This window comes from Cervus canadensis, chromosome 9 (assembly GCF_019320065.1).
Source record: "Cervus canadensis isolate Bull #8, Minnesota chromosome 9, ASM1932006v1, whole genome shotgun sequence".
NCBI lineage: Eukaryota > Metazoa > Chordata > Mammalia > Artiodactyla > Cervidae > Cervus > Cervus canadensis.
In genome coordinates, this window is record NC_057394.1 from 61,540,198 (window position 1) to 61,566,127 (window position 25,930).

A 25,930-nucleotide genomic window follows, 5' to 3' on the forward strand; every position below is an offset into this window, starting at 1 on the left:
GGCAAATAAAGAAAAAATATTTCGCTTAAAAAAAGGTATTATGATATGACCCAATGTATAGATTTTATGAAATGATTCAAATGCTTGTATTTTGCATGTATAAAGAAAATTGTTTTTAGTCTTAAAAATCAGCAAAAGTAGCTCACATTTCTGAAACTCGACTGTTTTCCTACCACCAGAGTCCTGGTAGCTGCAGTAAAGCTCTGCAAGGCTGCCTGTACAGTGAACAAGAGCAAACGAGGACCCTTAGTAACAACATACGTGAGCTGAGGCGAGGCAAATAGAAACGGGTGTATGGTAGGGTCTGGGAGATGCGGGGCTGGCTGGAAACCAGTATGTCCGAAATGCACTGAACACCGTGGGGTGGTCAGGGATGGCAAAGAAACAAAAGGAAATGTCAGTTGAGCATATAAGAGAGAATGAGTATCTTTTTCAGACCCCAGGTATCAGGCAAAATGTACACAAGCACCAGGCAGTCGCGGGGCAGAGGAAAAGCGCTGATCCAGAATCAGAGGTCTGTGTACCAACCTCGGCCACCTACCAACTGTATGGATGACCTTGGAAAAGAAACATGACCTCCTGGCCTCGGTTTCTGCAATGTAAAACGGACAAGAAAAAAATAACATCTCACTTATGATGATCAGGTGGGTAATACACATAGATTTTACCATGTGCTTTAAAAAGCACTTTTCAAAATGCTGCACATATGAAAATGTCAAAAGAGATCACTGACTGCCCCACACACATACATGCACACCTTACCATTCACATATACATTCATACATGGAAATATATACCATTAACATATAGAAATGCTGTATGTATGCAAGTATACAACTCTTTTCCCAAATTATAGATGAGAAAACCAAGCCTTAAAGATCTTAAAAAGCTAATCCACACTGTAGTCCATTATAATTATTTTCAGATCCAGCAAAGACAGGTATTTTTAAAGTCTTAATCATAGCTGATAAATAATATTTCTGATCTGGAAAGGGATTTGTAATCCCTGATCTGGAAAACTTCTAAAACTAGGTGTTATGGCTGAATTATGTCCCACTAGAATTCATATGTTGAAGCCCTAACCTCCAATGTGATGGTATCTGGAGATAGCGCCTTTGGGAGGTAATCAGGTTTAGATGAGGTCATGAGGAGGAGGCCCTCATGGTGGGATTCATGCCCTTAGAGGAAGAGACATGAGAGCGGTTGCCCTTTCTCTTCTACGTGAGGACACGAGAAGGCAGGCATCTACAAGCCAGAGGAGAACGCGCTCACTGGAAAACAAACTCTGGCCAAGCCTGATCTTGGACTGTCCAGCTGTTCCAGAACTTTGAGAAAATGAATCTCTGTTGTTTAACAACTACCCCCCAACCTATGCTGTTTTGTTATGGCAGCCTGAACAGACTAAGACATCAGGTCAGGAGCCTTTACATCATATCTTTACAATATCCTAAACTCCCTATATCTTGGACTTCCTGGTGGCTCAGTGGTAAAGAATTCGCCTGCCAATGCAGGAGATACAAATTCAATCACTGGGTCAGGAAGATTCCCTGGAGAAGGAAATGGCAACCCATTCCAGTATTCTTGCCTGGGAAATCCCAGGGACAGAGAAGGCTGGCAAGCTAGTCCATGGGGTCGCAAAAGCGTCCAACATGACTTAGTGACTAAAAAACAACAACAAACCCTGTATCTCATCACTTTGGATTGTTAGTGCCACTTCTGGCCATGTGACCTTGGATAAGTTTAGGACTTTCCCACATCTCAGTGTAATGATTAAGTGATTTAATATATGACCTCACCTAGGATAACATCTGGCAAATAGTAAGCATCTAATAAGTATGAAAAACTGATTTTGTCACTCACTGTATTGTCATGGGACCACCTGGCTAAATTATAAACTCCATAAGGGCCTATGGACTTTGATTATGCCTAAGAATGAACATAGTAACACAGCACGTAAATAAGTATTTGCTAAATGAATGGCCAGATGATGAGAAAGGAGAGAGTGATTAGGAGAGAGGAAACATTTTCAGGTGGTATATACCACATCTATAAATAGAAACAAGAGCTCTTTTCTCAGAGATTTTAAGCAGAAATTTATAAGTTGCAATTTAATTGATTCATCACACAGCCAAAAAGATGAGGAAAGAATAGTATAATACTCTCAGAACAACTGTCTTGTGCATAATATAATACCCACTGTAGAATTGTTGAGGGTGTGCTCTATCCTAAAACCCATTTAGGCTGCTGGAACAACCATTGTGAAGGTTTTGGTTTTTCATTTAATTTTAATAAAATATTTTACTGGAGGAAAGTTTGGGGTGTGATACCAATGAAGTGTGTCTACTGCTTTAGGTGACATGTCATTTCTGGACACCTGTGGAGATGAATACACTAATCCCAATGCCTGGGAATTTTGGTTGCTGGTAATCCAAAAATGAAATGTCATGTAACTTATTTTTTATTGTTTAATATCCAGCTGTCTGCCCAGCAAATCAGAATGACAAAAAATAATAGCTATTTCTGTGGCACTACATGCATTACAGAAAATACATCTCCTTTGGAACTTGAGTCCTATTCTTGATGAAAGATCTATGAAACATGAACTTTAAAATATTCCTCATTACCCCCTGAATAAGGGTGATTATGATCCTTTAATTTTGTTTTGACTGAAAGTAAAAAGCAAAAACATGGCTATATTGCACAGTTGCAGCCATACCATATGCATAAACAATCCATATCTCTAGGCAAACCTTTTATAGCCTAAATAAGTCTAGAAGACAATGAGAGCAGTAAGTTAGATTTAAATGCAAGATGTTGATCTGTAGCTCAAGGAAGCCAGAGCAAACAGAGAGCCTATTCATTCCAGCATAATTCCCATCTTGGACTAAATTGTCTGAACAAATTTAGCATTACTCTGCTCCTCTGAAGACCAAATAAGTTGCATAATTGCATAATTTAATGTCCCCAAAACAAGGAGAGAAGAAAATTCTCTTTTGGTCCATTCTCCAGCCTTCAGGGATAATGCCAAGATAAAGCTTCCCAGAGATTTCTAACCTAACTGTTTGTGTTGAATAAAACCCATGAGTCCTCTCTGTCAGAATACCCCACATCAATCCCTATGGGAAAGAAGGAAAGAATCAATATTCATGAAATCCTTGTGTACATTTGTTTGGGAAGGTCACATCATGTTTGGAGAGAGAGTCAAGAAAATCTATTTCTCCTCCTTTGGAAATCTACAGAGACCATCACTGTTTCCATGCACCAAACTACCCACTGACAAGAGCAAGAGGTAAGCTAATTAAAAAAAGTTTGGAACATGCTGCTTAATTTCTTCACGAAAAGGACCTCCCTTGTTTTGTGTATTCTTGTTCAAAGGAATTACCTTGCAGCTCTGACTACGCCACATTGGTAACTGCTTCAAAAGATGTATTTCTTTCTCTTGTCTAATGATTCTTCACTCTTTCCCTGGGCACTAGCATCTGGTCATGCGATTTTCAGTATTATTTGTATGCTGATGATGCCCAAGCTTATATCGCCATCCCTGATTTTTGTTTGAGTTTCAGACCTTTATATGCAACTTCCCACTTGATGTATTCATTAGGATGAAGAGTAGAAATCTCAAACATAAATCTTTTAATCGTAACTCAGTTTCCATCCCATACCTATTTCTCTCACAGGCATCTGCTCACTTGCTCAAACCCCAGATCTAGGATTCATCCTTGATTATTTCTTTCCTTCTTCATCAGCATCTCCTGTCAGACTGGCCTCCAAAATAAATAATGAACAAGTATAAACTTAAATTAATTAACATAGTGATAAGTGTCATGAAGACTATGAATCAGGATGATATGAGAGGAAGTAGTGGGGATGTACTTTTGGTAGGGTCGTCAGGGTAGGCCTTTTTAGGAAGGTGGCAATTCTGTCATCTGGACATCAGATGGTGACATTTCCAGGCAGAAACAACTACTCTTAAGAAAAAGAAAGAAGGCTGTCTTGACTGAGGGAGGAAGTACCATGATCTCTGGCTGCAAAGGGAGATAGGGGTCAACTCATATAGGACACTTTAAGCCAAAATAAGGACTTTGAAGTATTTACCCAAGCACAATAGCAAGTCATCAGCAGGTTTTAACCTGGGGATAACAAGATATATTTTATTTTTAGAAGATCACTCAAGATCAAGATCCTTGGGCAACATGAACTGAATTCAGTTGCATCCTTCTACTACCATTGCCTCCACACAGAGATACTATTGATCCAACTGAATACAACAGGAATGCTGGGTAAAAGCACAGAGCAATAAAATAGAATACATACTCAATTCAGAAGAAGGGAAGGAGGGAGAGGAGAAAAGAAGGGAGAAAGGGAGAGAAAAACCTTAAGAAACCAAGATGAAAAAAGAACTCAAACACTGTGTGGTAATGCTGACACCTGTTGAGAAAGCAGCCCAAGGTGGCCTGGGTATGCGTATCAGCCCTGAATGCTAGAGTGGGGAGCAGGGTGGGGTTGGGGGTTGGTGGGGTGGTGTATTCTACCTTGCAGGTGGAAAAAGGGGATAGGGCCTGGGGGCAGTGTGAGGCAGGAGAAGAATCCTGCAGAGGATGAAGTTCCTGAAAGGATTTCCCTGTCTAGATAAAGAAGATTAGAAAAAGCTTACCCATCAACTCGGGGAAGAGGAAAGGAAGGCTTGCAAAGTGCTGGGAATCTTGAGTGGAAAACAAAGCCTTTCATGAAACTGAAACCCTATAACAGAAACGGCATCAGAAGTTACAATGCCCAGGGAGTGTAATAAACTCAAGTCAAGAGGATATTACGAAAACTCTTCTAGCACTAGTGAATCCCTGAAGTCCAAGCAAAAGTAAATGCAAAATTGAGCACCAGGGAGTGACTGATTTACATGGAGAAAACAACAAGAGCTCACAACAAAAAAATTGCAAAACACACAAGAAATGAAACCATCTGAAGGAGAAGAGCAGATACAACCATTAACAGATGTAATACCAATATTCTACAGTAGTTGACAAAATCTGAAAGAGATTATAAAATAAGAATGGAAACTAAAATCAAAGAGCTTACGCTAAGGAAAAAGAAGACACAAGTTGAAAACAAAAACAAAACACATATTGCTTTAAACATTAAAAAAAGTATTTATTCCAAAATAATCTTAAGAACAAAGCTGGATGCCTCACACTTCCAGACTTCAAGACATGTTACAAAACTACAGTAATTGAAACAGTATGGTCCTGATAGAAAGACAGACATATAAACAGATGGAACAGAACAGCTCAGAAATAAACCTATGCATATATGGTCAAATGATCTTTGACAAGAGTGCCAAGACTACACAATGAGGAAAGGATAAGTTTCGTCAACAAATGTGCCTGGGGACTTCCCTGATGGTCCAGTGGCTAAGACTCTGCACTCCCAATGCATGGGGCCTAGGTTCAATCCCTGGTCAGCGAACTAGATCCCACTGGCCACAGCTAAAGATCCCACATGTCACAACAAAGATTGAAGATCCTATGTGCTGCAACTAAAATCCAGCAGAACCAAATATTTTTAAAGGACCAAAAACAAAAAAAAAAAACCAAAAAACCCACAAATGTGCCTGGAAAACTAAATATCCATGGGCAAAAGAATGAAACTGGACCCTTACTCTATACCATGCCCCAAAATAAATTCAAAATAGAATAAAGATTTAAATGCATGACCCAAAAGTATAAAACTCTTAGAATAAAACAAGGGGAAGGCTTCATAATATTGGTCTTGGCAATGATTTCTTGGATATGGTAACAAAAGTAAAAATAGACAAGTGGAACTACATAACTAAAAAGCTTTTGTGCCGCAAAGGACTATCAACAGAGTATACAAAACAATCCACAGAATGAGAGAAAATATTTGTAAGCTATATATCTGAGGAGTTAATATCCAAAAATATATAAGAACTCCTACAAGTCAATAACAAAAAAAATTTTTTTTAATGGGCAAAGGACTTAAATAGACATGTCTCCAAAAAACACACACATGTACCCATAGGTACATAAAAAGATATTCAACATCACTCATCATCAAGGAAATGTAGATCAAAACCACAATGCAGTATCACCTGACACCTGCTTGTGTGGCCTTCCTCAAAAAACAAAACAACCAAAAAATTCCAAGTCTTGGTGAGGATGTGGAGAAAAGCTGAAATGTTGTGCACTGTTGGAGGGAATGTAAATTGGCAAGGCCAATAGGGAAAACAGAATGGAAGTTCCTCAAGAAATTAAAATACAACAGCGCATGATCAAGCAATCCCATTTTAGGATATCTGTCCAAAAAAAAAAAATGCAATTAGGATCTCAAAGAAGCATCTGCACTCCCAAGTTCACAGCAGTATTATTCACAATAGCCAAGAGGTAGTATCAACCTACCTGTCTATGAACAAATGGATGAATAAAGAAAACATGGTATATACATACAATGGAGTATTAGACTAAAAAGAAAGAAATCCTATCACGTGCTACAACATGGATGAACTTTGAGGATATAATGTTAAAGTCACTGGCATTTTAACATAATGTTAAAGCCACTTGGGGACATAATGAAAAAGCCAATCAGCATGAAGGCAAATACTGCATAATTCCAATCATATGACATATCTGAAGTAGTCAAACTCATGGAAGCAGAAAGTAGAATGGTGGTTGCCAGTGGTTGGGGGTGGGAAGGGGAGAAATGAGGAGTTATTGTTCAGTGGGTATAGAGTTTCAGTCTATAAGAAAGTTGATGAAAGATGAAAAAGTTCTAGAGATCTACTGTATAACATTGTACATAAAACTAAAATACTGTGCTGTATGCTTAAAAATTTGCTGAGGAGATTTCATATTATGTGTTTTTTTAGCACAATAAAATATATGAGGGATATATCTTAATGAAGTATTTTATATTCAAGAAATTATTCATTAAATTTTTAAAACTCAATGAATATAGCAGATGAGAACCAGCTCAAGACAAAATTAGTTGACTCCAAGTATATTTGAGGAAATTACATGAAATGCAGTACAAATACAATGGAATACGCAATCTGTAGGAGGGAGTAAGAAATGTAAAGACGAAGAAAAGTTTCAACATATATCCACTAGGATAATAATAAAGAATAGTGGAAAAGCAATATTTAGGTCGGGGTCATCACAGGACTCTAATCACCTGGGCAAAAAGTTTGATCCAAGGGTGAACATATGTCCAAACATGCCCAAATAGAATACCTCTTTACAACAGATATATGATGTTGAGAGATTTAATAACTTGCCACTGGGTTGCAAGATATGTCAGAAGCAGTGTACTATGCTTTGGGTGGTGGACTTAGACATGGGATGGGGCAGCATGAGCTGGAAGACTTACAGTTCCTGAACTTTATTCCATACCTATTTTATTCTTTCTTTATACCAGCTACATTTGGGGTGGGGGGGGACCGTAAAAACAAAGGCACACACCTGAGCATACACTGTGAACCCCACACTTTCCTAGGCAGTGGGAATGAGCAAGATCCGATCCATGGAGAACCAGAACGCCTGGGGCTGGAAGGGACAGAAGGTAGCCTCCTTGTGTCACGTCCAGAGCTCCTCTGCTGTGTCTTCCTCCCTCACAATTCTAGAGCACTGTGCACCAGGCAAGATAATGACTGAGAGCTAAATAAAGGTACTTTAACCTCCTCTCGACTCTGGTCTGAGTTTATAACGAAACAAAATGCACCAGCCTCCCTCACTCTTGCCACACTCTTCGGGCAGAAGCATCTCATTTGAAACAGCTTGGGCTCCCTGGGCTCTTTGCAAGGATTGGGGGGATGAATTTCGATGTTTGACAATTGTTGTGAAAAATCCTCTGCTCACAGCCTGAGGGAGAGCAAGGCCATGCGTAGAGTGGGGACCAAATCACCGGGCACCAGGCACGCTGGAACCTGAAACCAGATGACTCCAGATGGCAGTGGGGTCTGCTGAGTGATCAGGATGGGGAAGCAGGTAAGACCAAACAGGGGCTGCTGAAAATGAGGTAAGATACCGCAAACTAAAGAAGCACTGCGGTACTACACTCTAGCCAAAATGGATTAAATAATCAATGTAAATCCTTTTCCATTTGAGCGAAAATCCAAGTGAAAATTCCAGTAAGTCAGCTCAAAAGATTTCTGAATCAGCAGCTTACCTTCAAGGTGGTTAAAGGCAGTCTTCACTTATATCTGTTATGTCAGGTTTATCTCTTTCAGCATTGGTTCAGGATTTTTTTTAACAAAGTATTATTATTATTGGGCTTCCCCTGTGGCTCAGCTGTAAAGAATCCGCCTGCAATGTGGGAGACTTGGGTTCGATCCCTGGGTTGGGAAGATCCCCAGGAGAAGGAAAAGGCTCCAGTATTCTGGCCTGGAGAATTCCATGGACTGTATAGGCCATGGGGTCGCAAAGAGCTATTAGTGGTAGTAGTGGTATCACTATAATTATTATTCGCATTAAAGTCAGCCAGGGCTCAGTAGACTTGCAGTGAGATGCTCTAATGTGTCCCTCAGAATTCCTGGGTGTGCCAAGTTGTTTCAGTCGTATCTGACTCTGTGCTACTCTACGGACTGTAGCCCACCAGGCTCCTCTGTCCATGCGATTCTCCAGGCAAGAATACTGGCGTGAATTGCCATGCCCACCTTCAGGGGATCTTCCCAACCCAGGAATCGAACCCGCGTCTCCTGTGGCTCCTGCATTGCAGGCTGATTCTTTACCACTGAACCACCAGGGAAGCCCTCTCAGAAACCCCATCAGAACTGAAAGATTTCCACAACTGCCAAGAGGGCTTCTGGCAGAAATCCCCGTGAGGTGTCCTTCCCAGGACACTTATGCCCAATGGCTGATTTATGTGAAAGTATAAATGTCTGGTCCCCTCCACTAACTTCAGAGCTCCTTATGGGGCTGGTCTATGCTGAAGCTATCTCCCAAGCCAGCTTCTCCTCTGCCTAATCCTTCTGTCTTTTAGCCGGAGCTATGAATCCCGAGAACACTCCCTCACAAACTGCAGCACACCGATCTCCATCTCAGCAGGCCATGGCCTCTGGCAATCACCATCTGGTGCTTTCACATCCAACCATGGACTTGTCCAGTAGTGTATGAGATACAGATAGAGTGTTCTCACTCCGATGAGATCAAAGGATGCCGAAATAACATATCTCACTTTGCCCAATCTTATTCAGACACAACACCTGGTGGACAAAGTGATGCCTGGATGCCTCTTCAAAGAAGGGCTTGCTGCCCAGCTGCGGCAAGGTGCAGTGAGCAAGGTGGCCTCGAGCTGTCACCCTCTTCGGGGTGTGCCTCAACTGCAGAGAGTGGCCCCAGCAAACGTCATGCCCCTTCTAGGGCAGCCCAGACCTGGTGACCAGGTGATCTAGTGACCAGGTGAGTTTTAGTTGCTCAGTCTTGTCTGACTCTTTGCTACCCCATGGACTGTAGCCCACCAGGCTCCTCTGTCCATGGGATTCTCCAGGCAAGAAAGCTGGAGTGGGTAGCCGTTCCTTTCTCCAGGGGATGTTCCCAATCCACGATCGAACCCAGGTCTCTTGCATTGCAGATAGATTCTTTACCATCAGAGCTGCCAGGGAAGTCCAACCAGGTGAGGTGTGCATATAAATATCCAGCCCACTTGGACCCAACAGGGGACACTCTGATGGGCCACACTTGTTCCAGAACTCCCAATCAGGTGATCCAAGGCCTTGGCAAGCCTGCATCCCAGTTGGACAGCTCCCTCTACCCAGTCCTGCTTTCCCCTCATCCTCTCATGGGTGCTGTTCCCAAATAAACATCTTGAGCCCCAAACTTCCTCTCTGCAGCTGCTTCTGGATAATATAACCTGCGATACAACTTAACATTTCTCTTTCCAGGACAGCTTATGAGGTGTTCACTTAACAACAACAACAACAGAAAGTGTGTTAGGGAACTGGCAGATAGGAACAGCTCCTTCTCATCTAGGAAATGGAGAAATAATTGATGTTGCTGCCTCACCTGGCCCCATGGGATACCAGCCAGTTGTGAGGTGACCTTTGTCTGAATTTGAGAGATGCCAGCTGTCAGCAGGCCACCATTTGTGCAGTCAGTGGAAAACAAGGCCAGGTGTATGTGAAATATTTATGGAAAATAAAGACTGAGTGGTCCTCTGTCACAGAGAAAACAGAAAGGACTCTAACTGCTCTTGCTATGGTGTTTTTATCAATAACATTAATGATACCCTGCATAAATCCGCAACTATTATGTGTTTACATGGTAATACTTTTAAAATTGGCAAAAAACACATTGCTATTAATGGGCTCTAAAAATGAAAAGGATTGCTTAATCAAAAATCAAATACTTCATTCATGAGAAAGTTGATGATAAACTTATAAATTTCAAAATATTTATCAAAATTGACCACCTCCCATGGGGACTATATGATACCATTGATCCCACAAAAATCAGAAGATACAAATATGCTAAGGCATCAATATCAGCTCCAAGATTTTGCCTGAAGACAATGACCCAACATATACAGTTGGGCAATGTATGCAGCAAAACAAGAATTTTAGGTGAAAAAACTGCTCCTCTACATTAACTCTCTAACATTACCTTTCTTCCATTTTTCTTGTGCACATACCTAAAGTGAAGGTAGCTATTAATGCACTGGCTCCAATGCAGAAAAATGTTTCAAACAATTAAATGATGCAATTTTTTACATGAGTATAATCAGATGCTATGGGGCTTCCCAGGTGGCTCAGTGATAAAGAATCTGCCTGCCAGTGCAGGAGACCAGGGTTCCATCCCTGGGTTGGGAAAATCCCCTAGAGAAGGAAATGGCAACCCACTCCAGTATTCTTGCCTGAAAAATCCCATGGACAGAGGAGGCTGATGGGCTACAGTGCACAGGGTGGCCAAAGAGTCAGACACAACTTAGCAACTAAACAACAATCAAACACTATATATTGGAAAATGACTGTTTTTTAATAACGATTTAATTTTCAAATGGAATTCACAGTACCAAAGTAAAACATTCGGAATTTCACCCTGTTGAGAGTAAAACATTTGACATTACTAGAGCAAGATGCCATTATAAACTCAGTTAAATGAATCACTGCTACTGTAAATTCAGTGTTTAAAAAGTTCACACTAACATTATCCTCACATAATAATATAAATACAGATTTTGATGGAGAACAATGCCATGGCAAAACCATGTTCTATCTAAAGAAATTTATGGAGTAGAAATGTGCTTGGAATTAGGTGTGGTACAACATAATTTATCCTGCACTCAAGTTGTCAAACGGTAGCAGTAGCTCTAGAAATTTATAAATATTATATAATATACATAGTAAGAATAACTGAACCACACTTTTTTGTGAAAAATCTGATTTTGAATACAAAGCAGTATGTGTTTTTCTCTTTTCTGGTGGCCATAAGTAGGATTTTAGACATATTTAAGCCTTTGAAGAAATATTTTGTAAATCAATCTAAGTGCCTGACAATGGTGTTAAATTCTTTATAAGTGAGCCTTCTAAATTTGGTCCATATTTTTTCAAAATAGTTTTAGAAAATTTATCAACATCATCAATGAATGGATGACCAAAAAGTTTCAGTTTTTCAGACTTCCAATTATTGATAACAAGGTATAAAGACAGCAAGACACTAAAATTTGTCCCCACAAAAGAACTAAACAAATTAAATGATTTGTTCTGAACAAATCAAATGATGCACAAGATTTAACTTTGAAATTATATAACTGCACTTCAGGATATCGCAAATTGTAGACACTTTTATTTAATAAAGCTCCTATTTTTTCTGTTTCAGACTAGAGTAAAATTGGGAACTGAAATTTGCAAAATATAAACTTGGCAAGATAAAGAGAACTAATTTGACAAGCTTTGCCTTGTAAAAATACCCTCTGAAGAAAGGTACTCAGAATGGAGGCAAAAAGCAGCCTTGAAAATACATAAGAATTGAGAACATCATCCACTTAGAATTTGTTTTGATCCTATTAAGTATGCTAGAGACAGTACATTCTGCAACATAATATGGTCTTTAGAGAAGCTCAATTGAAGGTTCATTTCAAATTTATTAGCCTTAAAATGCAACTTTAAAGAAAATTTCAAGTAATTTTCTTCAAAAAAGTAACACAGCAAGACCACATGGGGGAAAAACATATTCTTCAGAAAAATACAGTAGCATGTTATTTGAGATACATGTGTTTTAAGAAACTGATTAAAGGGGGTGAATTAAAGGGTTGGGGGTAGGAGTCTTTCAGCTCTGATGGGGATTCTGAGAGGGTTTCCCTACCAGCTCACCAGCAAAGAATCTGCTGCAATGCAGGAGCCTCAGGAGAACTGGGTTTGATCCCTGGGTCAGGAAGATCCCCTGGAGAAGGAAGGAATGTCAACCCACTCCAGTATTCTTGCCTCAAGAATCCCATGCACAGAGGAGCCTGGTGGGCTACAGTCTACACGGTGGCAAAGAGTCAGACACAACTGAAGCAACTAACGCAATTACTCTGATTCTTTTCTAATGTTTACTTTTCACTATAAAAAGTATTTTTTAATTAACTTTATTATAGTTGCTTTACAATGTTGTGTTGGTTTCTGCAGTAGAGAAAAGTGAATCAGCTATATGTTTACATACATCCCTTTTTTTTCTTTTTGGATTTCCTTCCCATTTAGGCCACCATAGATCATTAGGTACAGTTCCTTGTTTTACACAGTAGGTTCTCATTAGTTTATCTTTCTGACTTCACTCTGTACGACAGACTCTAGGTCCATCCACATCCCTACAGATGACCCAACTTTCTTCCCTTTTATGGCTGAGGAATATTCCACTGTATATATGTACCACGTCTTTATCTGTTCACCTCTTGATGGACATATAGGTGGCTTCCGTTCCCTGGCTACTGCGAAGAGTGCTGCAATTAGCATTGGCGGCGGGGGGCGGTGGGGGGAGCATGTATCTTTTTGAATTACGGTTTTTTTCTGGGTATATATACTTCCTAACAGGATTGCTGGATTATTGCAGTTTTTAAGTTTACCTTGAAGTCCATGGATGGATGGATGGAGTCGAAGTGATGTCCCACCAGAAAGGCCTAGGCCACGTCAGAGGACAGAGATAACCCCGAGGCTAACCGGGGCGCTCTTTTTCTGCGCGGGGCCAGATCCTCGCGTCTTGCGACCCCGACCCTCCCCGGGGTCCTCAGACACAGCGGACACTCTCGCGAGGCCTAGTCAGCATGTGTCTCGCGAGAAATCCTCCGCGAAGTGGGCTTTGGGGCTGGAGGTTTCTTTGGTGCGTGAGCACGTCCCGGCTGGCCCTGGGCGGTGACTGGGAGCGCTCCACGTCCGGCCTGAGGGGCTTGAGGCCGAGTAGGGCATTGTCTTCAGTTCCCAGCGAGGAGCCCCTCAGGTCCCCACCGCCACGATGCTTCCAGTGAGCAAGCTTTCTCAGGGGTCGAGAAGGTAAGGGAAGTGCGGCCGTCCCCCTGGGGTGGGGGCAGCGGGTAGCCGCCTCATGGGGTGGTCCTCACTGACTAGAGAGGGAGGGCGGCCTGAGTATGAGAGCCCCCACCTGCCTAGGTGAGGTAGCTGAGGAGACTCACGTGCACGTTTTCTCCAGAGTCCGGCACTGTCATCCTTCAGAACCAGCGACTTCGGCGCACTTGCAAGCCTCTGCCGGGCTCCAGAAATCCTAGAAGGATGCAGTCGCTTCCCCCCGCCAAGATCCCCGCTGCTCCCATGCTACCGTGGAAGTGAGGTGCAGGAGACAGGAGGACCAGGCAGTTCTCTGTGACAGTGGTCTCTTTAAGACACACCGAGGGGCCAGGTCAGCTGTGTGGCAATAATTTGAAAGTGGGCGATTGCTCGAGACATTGTGGAAGTCGAATTGATTAAGTCTTGGCAATGAGTCATGCCTGGATGAGAGAGAGGGGAAAAGACTCGCGAGTCCGTGGTGTCTGTAAGTCAAGGGTATCCTGTAGAATGGTGATAAAGTAAGGGAGGAAGAAGACTGAAAGACTGAACCTTGAAAGCCTCTTTATAGTTAACACTAATTTAGCATCTGCCATTCCCTCACCTTATCCCCTTATTTACCTTTTAAGAGCATTTAGCCCACCAGGGTTGTGCAGAGACTATCCTGTGAGGTAGATATGGAGCTAAGACACTTGTCCAACATTAGGAGCTGACACAGCTAGACTCTCAGGTCTCCTGCAGCCCAGCAGTCCTCCTTTCTTTTTCCAGATGCTTCAGCTCATGGCTAATGATCTGTATGTAGACATTAAAAGACTGGCATCACCAGCAACCTTGCTGAATTACAAATAGACAAAGCCAGCACTGCTTTGTGCCAGCAGCTGCCAGTGGCAGGGGCTGAACTGACTAGCTTAGTCTGATAGCCTGGTCCCAAGAATCTTTCCCAACTTTGACTGCCACACCTGGGGTTGGTCAGTTAGCTATGAGACATCCCAAAACATCAAAAGAAACTCTCTTGAGAAGTTTTCTTCTCTCCTCATTCCGATCTTCCCACTTCCTTTCACACTGAGCAACAACTGTATGAACCCCCAAGGTAGCTCCCCTACTCTCTCTCTCTCTCTGCACCCAATCCTCCACCAACCACCATGATATTTATTTCTCTTAATCTCTGAAAATCCTACTCCTCCATCAAATCAATTCATCTACCAAATATTCTCCCTGTTATGTGCTAGGCACCTTTCAAGGCACTGGGAGTACAGCACTAAACAAGACAAAGTCCCTGAGCTCACCAAGTTTAAATCTACAGTCTTTAAAACTCTTTATTGACTACATCAGGGCTCCCCATCTTCTGAAATACCACGCATTTTGTCTCTGTGGTTACATCACTACCAGCACATTTACCCAGGCTAGAAATATGTTCTTGGGTGGGAGATGAGCTCCATGTCCTCTTACTCTGCCATCTTCATCTCTCTCTCCTTAACTAGAGACCCAGGCTACAGATACAAAACTCATCTCTCACTTGTCATTCTCACTTCTACATTCGAGTCACTCACAAAGTGCTGGTTTTTTAAAAATTACAGATGCCTATCCTGTGCTCCCCATCTCTAGTCAGTGCTCTGGCTTAGGATTTTAATTATGGATCATTTGGACTCTAACTGATTGCTCTGCCTCTGGTCTTGCCTCCCTCAAATCTATCTTCCATGAGATCTCTCATGATTTATTTAAAACAAAGTCGAATCAGGTCCATTCCCTGATCATAACCCTTCAAAAGCCTGAACCACTCGATATGGTACACAAAGCCCTCTGATATCCATCATGTCTTACACTTCTTGCCTCATTGCTTTACATAGTTGCTAACTCATTTTTTCTAAGTTCTCTGTATGTGTGTGGCTGTATCTTTGTACATTTTGTAGTTTCCATACCCAGCAAAGTACTTGGCATATAATAGTCCCTTAATCAATTTTGAACTGGACAGGGCTTCTGCCATCATTTTGCATTTATATGTATGTCTTAAGTTTTTGTGGCTTCCCTGGTGGCTCAGAGGTTAAAGTGTCTGCCTGCATGCAGTGTGGGAGACCCGGGTTCGATCCCTGGGTTGGGAAGATTCCCTGGAGAAGAAAATGGCAACCCACTCCAGTATTCTTGCCTGGAGAATCTCATGGACAAAGGAGCCTGGTGGGCTACAGTCCACAGGGTCACAAATCTTACAGTGCATTTTGAGGGGTAGTCATTAGAATTATTTACAATATTCCTGTTCTTTTCCTCCTTCTGGGAATATTGCAGAATTATATTTCCCACTCCCTTAAAAGTTGGGCATAGTCATGTGATTTGTTCTCTCCAATAACATACGAGCAATAATAGCGTGCACCACTTCCTGAGAAAGCATTTAATTACCCATGCAAGACACAGCTACTGTCTCTTTCCCTTACATGAGGAAATGGAAGCTTCATCAGCTTGGTTACTTGAGGGACAAAGGTGAGCAGAGCCTCCTGCTGACCTATGCTTGAAATATAACATAGTCAAGAAACAGATATTACCAGTCCACTAAGATGTGGGGATTTACTATGGTCACATAACCTTGTCTGTCCTCACCACTTCATTCCCTCAGGACAGGAACAGTACCATTTATCTTTGGGTCTTCATGGTGCCATAGTCAAATCAGACTAGAATATAAGTATTGTATTTAAACTCTGATTTCTGACTTTTTCTTAATTCACAGTGTCCCACTTTAAAGATTCCTCTCTCATCTGTTTCTGCTTTCTCATTACTTTAGTACTTTCTGCTCCATTTTAGCACCATTCTGGCTTCTAAAATGCAAAAGTTAAAAATTCTAATCAGCTCATAATTCGGTGTTGATCACCATGTAACATCTTGTAAAGAATAAGATGGCCACCCTCTGATGACTGAGTGAACAGTTTCTCCAGCTCAGCCGTAGCAGTGCTCTTCGGGGAAGGAAAGGAGTCTGGCGCACAGGCATGCAGCTCTGAGGGATGAAAGTCATCAGCTTACAAGGGGATGTGAGTGTTATAGCACAGGTCGCCCTGTATCCTCTGCCCAAGCAGATGGCACAATGACATGGTGATACATGTAATAAAAGTTTTCCTCCATTTGCCTTTATATGCCTTTAAAAACCCTCAGCTTTGAGTATATGATTCTGTGAGGAAAAAAAAAAATCCTCTTTCTATGATCCTTTTTAAATGCCACTGTTAAACAATGGACTATCCAAAAAGAAAAGGCTTCCAACACAGACAGTCTCTACCTGAAAGAAATGCCTAACATTTACTTATTCTCTCTGTAATCCTTACAGTAACTTAAAAGGCGTAGTTTTTTCTTGCTCATGTAAGTGTATTATACATTACTCCAGTCATTTCCTGGACATCAGTACGGAGCTGCCTACTATATGCATTATTAGTTCATAGGGTTAAAAGCAAAAGACCCACAGTCTTCTTAATATTTTCTTCTATCTATTAACAGTTCTAACACAGTATCTATTACCTCCTCCAGCATCCACAGCTCCAAATATGCCCTTTCATAGGAAAAGGTCCAGCTCATCACAACCCATCTGTTGAATATTCTGGAAGTTAAAATTAAGCCTGTAGGCACTGTCTCTATGATTTATGTTTCCTAAAGTCAATTACAAATTTTCAGCCAGAGGTATCAAAACTTTGAATTTAACTTGAAGTTTTCATTTTTACAAATGCCAACTGCTTTATTTTAGAGGGAAATATTTCTATGTTTACTAAAACTATTCAGTTCAGTTGCTCAGTCGTGTCCGACTCTTTGCAACCCCGTGAATCGCAGCACGCTAGGCCTCCCTGTCCAACACCAAAACTAAAACTATTAATATAATGTAATTTCCTATAGATACTTTCTGAAAGACAAACAAATCTTCAGGTTTAAAAAACAGCGTAGAGAATTTTATCATGTTTAACAAAATCAATCTGTGGAAGGAATCTAGGTTTTTTCAAGCTAACAAAGTGTTTAGGGACCACAGGAAATATATCTTTAGTGTTAAAAATACATAAATCTGTGAGCTCAGGTCTGTGCTATGAATGGAATAAGATCTTCTGCCCCATATCACTCACAACCATACCCAGGAGAAGTCCTGCATTTTCTTATGATGGGTCATTGGGTGGGTTTCTGCCTTTAAAATCTATCAACATAACACCAAGAAGAAGCCACAAAGGAAAAAGATTAATAGGTTCCCATACACAAATGTTTAAACTCCAATACTAAATTAAATAATGATAAAAGATTTATAAAAATTTAGGTATTTCCAACATAATATCTCAGTACAGAGAGATCTTTTATAAATCAACTATACACACACACAAGAAGATAAAAAATGACCAGTAGACCTAAGGAAAGAAAAGAGGGATTAAGCTCTCCAAATGAAATTTTTTACTCAGCTTATAAGCAAAGATTTTTTTAAAAATAGTAATAGGATTAAGGAGAGTATAGAGCATACTTTTGGTGCCAATAGATATTGAAGTCAACTTTTGGGAAAGTAATTTAACTACATATATTAAAATACCAGTAAATGTAGATTCCCTTAAATCACCAGTTCTAATTAAAAGTGTTTGTCCTCATCCAGTCACTAGACAAGTATCTGTAAGGATTTTTATTGCAGGGAGTTTGATACACATGTTGATATCTTGATGGATGCATACCAAAATATTAAGCTGTGAAGATCAACAAATTAAATCCGAAAAAGTCACTAGTTTTTTTTTTTTCTTCTTATAATTTACTCATCTGTATGTCTAAAGTTTCTGTAACAAATACCTATTACTTTTGTAACAGTCTGTCTCATTTTTATTCTCTTTTACAGAAAAGTAATTTAAAAGCATAGAAAGGGTGATTGGAACTTTGGAATTCTCATCCAGGGTTACTCATAAGTCAAATTGTATTCCAATCAAGAGCAGATTAAGTGTGAAAAACAAAATAGTAGACTCCCTTACACAGCAACTCTTGTTTCTTTTCTGGTTACTTCTACCTGCATAGAGAATTGTTTAAGGAAGATGTTTATGATCCTATATGTAGTCTAGAAAATTTTGGCCATAAAGTCACAATCTTCTATACTTGCACAATAACTTTTTAACAAGACCAGATACCTGAACAAAATCTTTAGGAATGCAGGATATGGCAGGCAGTAGAAGAGAAATTGACACCAATTTTCCTGAGAGTCCTTTTGGGGACTTTGGTGTGAAAGCCTCTCTTTCCCCTGTATTGATTCCTGGCTACACATGGGAAAACAGAAGCAAATGAGAATGCCAAGCCTAGACAGAAGAACCAGAGCATGACCATGGACTGTGAGGTAGCCAGGCTGGCAGGTGTAGGCCTGAAATGGCTGCAGTAAAACGCCTGCAACAGTCACACATTTACAGTCAGTTTGGTGGTGTTTCCAGGCCAGGCCGAGGGATTTCATTGTCCCCATATTAGGCAATGACAAAGATTTCAAATGGACCGAACATTTTATATTACTGTCAACAGCACTAACGTAGATTTGGCTGGCAGAGGAGAGGGAAACCAAGAGTGTCTGCATTATTGACTCTAGAGGAACACTGAGTACCATCTGCTCTCAACCACCGTCACCACCACCCAGCGCAGCTCTTTCTGCACCACACCCTCACCCCATTTCTGTGAGCCCTCCCGCACCAGTCCTGGTCCAAGAACCTGAAATCCCAGTGTTTCTCCAAATACACATTTGGAAAGTCGTTTTCAATGCAGCAGTTGGTAACACAGGAGAGCTCTTAATGTTGCATGATATTGTCTGCTCTTGTCCAGTTCCAAAAATTATCTACTCTTCCAACTTTCATTCTAAGACTAAATGCAATGCTGCAGTGCTTCTCTTATATAATGTGGGAGGAGAGGGGTGGCCAGACCATACGGTGTGGAAAACCAGTAATTCCCACACCAGGGTCTATAAACTGGTTCAGGGTCATAAAAGAATAGGAAAGCCTACTGAATTAGTCATAGGATCTGGGTTGCATGAGCAAAGACAAGTTTCTAAAACACCTACAAACCACACGTGGTATCGACATTTGTGTCCAGCTGATTTTTATGACCTTTCAGAAAATGAACTGTCCCACTCTCAAAAACTAGAGGAACAGTATTAATAAGTAAGTCAAAACCAAAGCCAAATCCAGTAGTGATTATAGTACTACATTTGATCTCTATGGACTATAAAGAATATAAAAACAAGAGAGAAAAACTCAAGAGCTTTTCATTGAAAACAAACACAAACCATTTATACAGAAGCAGTTCAAATTTTATTTATAAATTTGTTTAAAAGCATATAAAGGATTTTTCTTTTGCTCACATTTGTAGCCTGAATTAAGAAAATAGGGATACAAATCTAAAGGTGCCAGAGCTTCCCCAAACCTGATCCGAGAAGCAGAAAAAAATTAGCTGTTTAGAGACAGGCAGGCAGCACCCACAGTTCTCACTAACCTGAAACAATCAAATGACTCCCTGCTATTCTAGCGTACTAACATGGCTGTAATTATACTTCCAATAAGAGGCAAAAACAATTAGAAAAATAATGCAACATTTCACTAGCAGTAGAGATTAAATATGAGTTCAGTAATCTGTGCCTACAAATATGCATAAATAATGACAGGGAGAAGAAACCAGTCATCCTTAGCTGCTCAGCTGAGTGAGTGGGCAGTTGGAGTCAAGGTAAAACACAGTGAGGCTGAACAAAGCTGCAAGAAAGAAAAACATCTCGTGTGGTTTTTCAAGGTCAGTTGACAAAGGCCAGACATAAGCAAATATTTCTCATGTATCCTGGAAGAAAAAGAAAATGAAAATTAGCACCAGCAACAAAACAGAATTCAAAGCCTTTGCAAATCCAAAATGAAGTTCCTCCAAAAAACACTCTGACTATATGACTATTTTTTTAATGATTTCAAGTCCCAGTGAAATGATTTAATTTTCAAGTTCCATTTCGACTCACTAAATGGTCTCTGTCAACAATGTATTGGCTTATTGAGTGACAGCTCATCAGCTGTGTTCTGAGAGATAGGCTAACACGGGTGACAACTAATAGTGTTCACAAATATTGTCACCCACCTCCATAGTTAGAGCAAGGACAGGGCAAATACGGTATGGAGCAGAGCTACTTAAATGGAAATGTGTGGAGTAGAAGCACAGTGTATTATACAGCAGGAAGGTGGCGTCTAAGGGGGCCTTGAGGAAAGGAGATAGACTTAAATGAGTTCCCTCCCCCCACCACGTGCAAACAGTCATGTCACCTCGATCAAGCCTCCCAGACTACCAGGCCAAGGTACATCAAGGTTTCAGACTACTGGCTCTAACATTCTGGGAAACTAAAATATCAGGTTGCCTCATGGGTCATGGCAAATGCTTAACTGCCCTTGAAGACACAGGATTCAGAGTTTCCACAGCATCTCAAAGGGTCTCACCTGCTAGTATCAGAGAAATTATCATTTGAACTGATTCTTTAAATATCCTACCTTAGATACATCTTATATGTGATTTCAAAGAAAAGCTTTGGATGTGCTTTTATTATAGATTTTTGATCCCTTGTATTAGATAAATTTATTTTCTATACCTAGTTTGCTAGAGACTTTTACCATAAATGAGTATTGAAATTTATCAAATGCTTTCTCTGTATCTATTGAGATGTTTCTTCTATAATCTATAGGTGTTTCTCCTATAATTTATGTGGTAAATTATCTTGGCTTTTTTTTGGTTCTATTTATTTGTGATGAGCCAAACTTACATTTCTGAGATAAGTATATACTATGCTTTTTTTAAAAATTCATTGTTAAATCTGTCAAAACTTTGTTGTGATTTTTTTTATCTATGTTTATGAGTGAGACTGGCCTATGATTTTTTTTTCTGTATAGTCTTTGATTTTGATTCTACATTTACCTGCTTAATCCTTTGGAAGAATACTCCCTTCTTTTCATTTATCTCGAAAACATTCTGGACATTTGGAATAATCTGTTTCTTGAACATTTAGTAAAACTTTTCTGTAATATGTGTAGGCCTGGTTTTTATTTTATGGGAAAACAGTACCTAATCTAGATATAATTTAAATCATTTTGAATCCTACCTACAAAGTGTAAAAGAAACTGTCTCCCCTGTCTTGCAAACAGAGCATGTTGTCAATCTCTTGTGTTTTGCCAAATAATAGATAAGAAGTGACATTTTGGTTTAGTTCAATTTGTATTCCTTTTGTTATAAATTCATTGGGTGCTTTAATTTCAAAGATTATAATTTTTTATTCCTAGAAGTTCTATTTTGCTCTCTTTCAGTCTTCCTTGTTGTCTTTGTCTCTTGTTTTTGCTTATCATTTTAAAGTCAATATTTATTCCAAATGTTTTATACATAGATATCTTAAATTCAATATCTAATCATTTAAGTATATCAAATTATTTGGTTCTAAATTTTGTTTTGGTGACCCTCACCCACAGCTATCTGTTTCCTGTCCTTGTGGTAAGTTCCAGTCACTGTGTTATACTTAGGAACAGTCAAAGAGCCCTGCTCTGATGGAATAGGGAACACAAATTATCACAAGAAGAGAATAATAGTAATTGATCAACAAAACATCTAAGAAAATGATGTTAGAAAATTAGACCAGAGGTTGCAGAGTGTTATAGAAAAAAGAAATGGAGCCTGGAAAGAGAATTGCAGGAGTCTGGTGGCAGCATTAAATGGATGGCCAAGGAATCCTTGGAACTTAAGAAAATACTTGAAAGAGAACAAATCATTTGGATGTTTTGGAGAAGAGTATAGAGGGAGCAGCCAGTTCTTAAGTATTCAAAGACCAGCCAAAGACAGCTGGTGCGGCTGAGAGGAATGAGGAAGCGCAGCAGTCAGGAGAGTGCCCGAGAAGTAGCGTGGGCCCTAGGGCTTGAAGCACCTGTAGGATGAGTAATAGACATCTGCTTTTACTGTGAAGACTTTGGCTTTTACTCTGGAGAGTCGTCAGAGCCACTGGAGGGCTTTGGGCCAAGGAGTGACAGCAGATGACTTGTTTTTCAGTCTCATGTTGAGACCAGACTCTAGGTGGAAGTGTGGAAGCAAGGACACCATCTAGAAGATGGTTTCAAGAACTGAAATGAGCAATGATGGTGGTTGGAATCAGGATAATAGTGGTGAAGGTGGATGAAGCTGCGAGACTGGATACATTTTGAAGGAAGAGTCAAGGAGACTTGCTGATGCATCAGCGGTAGAGGTGTAAGAGTCAGTCATGCAAACATGAAAAAGTGCAGACAGAGAAGTGGGGTGAAGGGCATCAAAGGTGAAGTTTTAGACATGTTAAGGTTGAAATGTCTACCAGACACACAAGTAGTGATGTTGGGTAGAAAAATGGATCTGCAAGTTTAGAGGAAGAGATCGAGGCAGGAAGTTGAAATTTGGGACTAAAAAGTATATTGGTATTTAATTTCATGGGAATGAATGAGGCCATGAAGGTAATAAGTGAACGTAAAGAACGTAGTCCAAGATGTATCCCTGAGGCACTCTAATGTCGGAGAGGACAGAAAGCTAGAGGGGATTCAGCAAAGGAGAATGGAAAGCAGTGGTTACTGAAATAAAACTCAGGAGAGTACAGAAGCCAAGTAAACAAAGAGTTTCAAAGAGGAGGCAGTGATTTACCATGACAAATGATGCTAATCGGTCAAAAGATGAAGACTGAGAAATAACCACTCGATTTTGCAATGTAGATAATGTTAGTGACCACGAGAAGAACTTTGTGGTTAGATGGTCTAAATTCTGATTAGAGGGGGTTTAAGAGAAAAGGGAATAAAGAAATTGGAGACAGGACAAATACCTCAAATTTTTTCTCTAAAGGGAAACAAAGAAATAGGACATAGGCAAGAGGAAAATGGGCATCAATATAATTTAATATTTACATTTTCTGCGGATGAGAATTTTCTAGTCGAGATGACATGTGACAGTTTGGGAGAGAGGGAGGAGCATTGTTAGAACAAAGTCCCCCAGCAGATGGAAAAGACAGAATCTGTGCCATAATGAAAAGCAGACACAGAGGAAGGGATATCTGTAGTGAAGTGAGGTGGAGATGAGAACCTGGGCAAGTCTTTGCCTCTGTGTCACTGCTTCTTTCACACAAGTGAAAAGCCAGTGACCACGCTGGACTTGGGTATGCCTGTCTTAGTAAGGAATCATCAGTCATCCTCACTCACATCATATCCTGAGAAAGTGATGTTTCTCTCTTTCTATCTGTGAGGAACCCAAGTGGAGATTCATAGCTCATTTACCTAAGACCTACCAACAGTCAGGGGTAAGCCAGACTACCACATGAATACACATGAATGAGTATTCATTTAGTCTCTCCTGTCATCCTCTCTTCAACCCCAGGTATTTTTCTCTGTATGTGTGCTTAGTCTCTCAGTCATGTCCAACTCTTTGCGACCCCATGGACTGTAGCCTGCCAGGCTCCTCTGTCCCCAGGATTCTCCATGCCTTCCTCCAGGGGATCTTCCCAACCCAGGGATTAAACCCAGGTCTCCTGCACTGCAGGCGGATTCTTTACTATCAGAGCCACCAGGGAAGCCCTTTCTATGTATATGCACCTTCTAAATTGGGGTTATTAAGTACAGGAGAAAATGTACAGCAAGGTTCCAAGTCCTGTCCAAAATCTGAGTTTCAATCACATTTTACTACTTATAAATTCTATAAACTTGGATAGTGTCTTAAAATCACAATGCCCTATTTTCCACATGACTCCTACTCACATATTCTTTTAAGTCAATAATTTGTCAATTTCATACACAATGCAAAGATACTGTTTTGATTCTTTTCTATCTTTGTACATGGTCTCTACTCTGAATGCCTTAGTGATACACAGGAACATACATTATAAATAGACACATCCACTATGCATTCTCTACAATTTGCCTACATTTAATTATCTTCAATATATATTGAAGAGATTGTGAGATCTCTCCATAAATTTTAACCACTAGATGCATTCCAAGATATCATGCATATCAAATCTCTAACAGATTATTTTCTCAAAAATGATCTTTTGTCCACCAAGTATTTATTAAGGGGTGATCTCCTCTGGAGTTACCAGGTCAGCAAGTACATGATTATTTTCTCATATTTTACCAGTTTAAAGATTTTTGTCTGTTCCTTTTTTTTTTTTTTTAATAAGTACAGATACACTTGGGCTTCAATTGAATTGTAAAACCCACTGTGGTTAGTTTTAATTCTGTACACATTGCAAACCCCACAACCCCATACATTCCAAAGCTTTGGTGCTGTTTAAATAATCTACTGTGCACACAAAACACATTACATACATATTACAACATAGTCGCAAGGCTTTCTTCCCCAAAATATGTAAGAACATTTCATTTTCAAAAAGTGCCTTTTGCCATAGGGTTTTTTTAAAAATCATTTTGTAGTGAAAAATTAAATACTGATTTCTTTGATGTGCTAGTTTCACTGAAAGAATATGTTACAAGAGAATGCTTACTATTTTTAGAACCATATTTCACTGAAAATCTTCCTGGAAAAAAAAATGTTCCTTGGTTTTTATCATAGGCCTGGGCAAAGGGTGATTTTTTTTTTTAAAAAAAAGCCTTGCAGTCCAGGCAATCACACAGCAAACAAAGGGCAGGTGTCATTTTTTATTGTGATTGGCATTGGGCTAGAGCTGAAAGCAGGACTTTCTCCATCTCTCAGGAGCTATGGTGGAATTTACAGTAATCACCCCAGCTGCCTGCCCACTACACAGCTGAATGGCACACACAAAAAATATTTATCTGGAGAGAAGGCCACAACATATTTTTTAAATTCTCATTGTTTTTATTCTTCAACTTGGAAATATTTAGTTTTTGAGAAAAAAATAATAAAACTCACCCAGCTGTTACCACTATTCATATTCCAATAACCACCGAAGTGCTGGAGGCCACCTGGTTGACTTTCACCTTGGAGTCGGTCCAGAAAAGCATTATTTACCCTTTAAAACAATGAAAAGTGTGGGTGAGTGGAAAGCTTGCTGCAGGGCTGAGAGATTTCTGAGAACCTAATGTGCTGTCTGAATGGACTGTGGGGCTCTCTGCCCCCATTCAACTCAGAAGAAATCTACAGACACTTCTGTTCACATTAACCACATGACGTGTTGTGAACAGTCCTTTGGTGGAGGTGGTGGCAGTCTTGGCTCAGTCCCAAAGAGGCATAAATTCTTCACTCCAGAGTTTCACTCACCCACCTCTACTAGTTCTACAAGAGTCGTGGTCACCCAAACAACCATACTCCTCAGGGCCATGCCAGGCGTGAACCCCAGAGGAGGTAGAAAGATGGAAGCTTCAGCAAGAACTAAAACATGAAGAGAAACCAAACACAGTTCTGTGGTGCCGTTAATAGTATTACAAGATAAATGTCTCTCCCATACACCCTGTACCCCATTGCCAGTCTTTCTAAGGTAAATCCCACTAGTGAAAAGTAGAAGGA

The 25,930-nt window shown here is 40.3% G+C and overlaps 1 protein-coding gene and 2 long non-coding RNA genes across 3 annotated transcripts in view; 1 reads left to right on the plus strand and 2 right to left on the minus strand.

Annotated features, from left to right (window-relative positions):
* The window catches only part of LOC122447372, a 30,093-nt gene extending 16,913 nt beyond the window's left edge, over positions 1 to 13,180 (minus strand). Inside the window, exon 1 of the long non-coding RNA XR_006271203.1 lies at positions 13,048 to 13,180. This is a non-coding gene — a long non-coding RNA (uncharacterized LOC122447372). The remainder of the gene's footprint in view (positions 1 to 13,047) is intronic.
* A 142-nt stretch (positions 13,181 to 13,322) lies between these two features.
* The window catches only part of LOC122447511, an 89,027-nt gene continuing 76,419 nt past the window's right edge, over positions 13,323 to 25,930 (plus strand). Inside the window, exon 1 of the long non-coding RNA XR_006271263.1 lies at positions 13,323 to 13,471. This is a non-coding gene — a long non-coding RNA (uncharacterized LOC122447511). The remainder of the gene's footprint in view (positions 13,472 to 25,930) is intronic.
* The window catches only part of EPSTI1 (epithelial stromal interaction 1), a 96,707-nt gene continuing 90,500 nt past the window's right edge, over positions 19,724 to 25,930 (minus strand). Inside the window, exons 10-11 of the mRNA XM_043478158.1 lie at positions 25,337 to 25,436; positions 19,724 to 20,263 (exon numbers count right to left, since the gene is read on the minus strand). Coding sequence (XP_043334093.1) covers positions 20,255 to 20,263; positions 25,337 to 25,436 — 109 coding nt within the window. The 3' untranslated portion in view covers positions 19,724 to 20,254. The remainder of the gene's footprint in view (positions 20,264 to 25,336; positions 25,437 to 25,930) is intronic.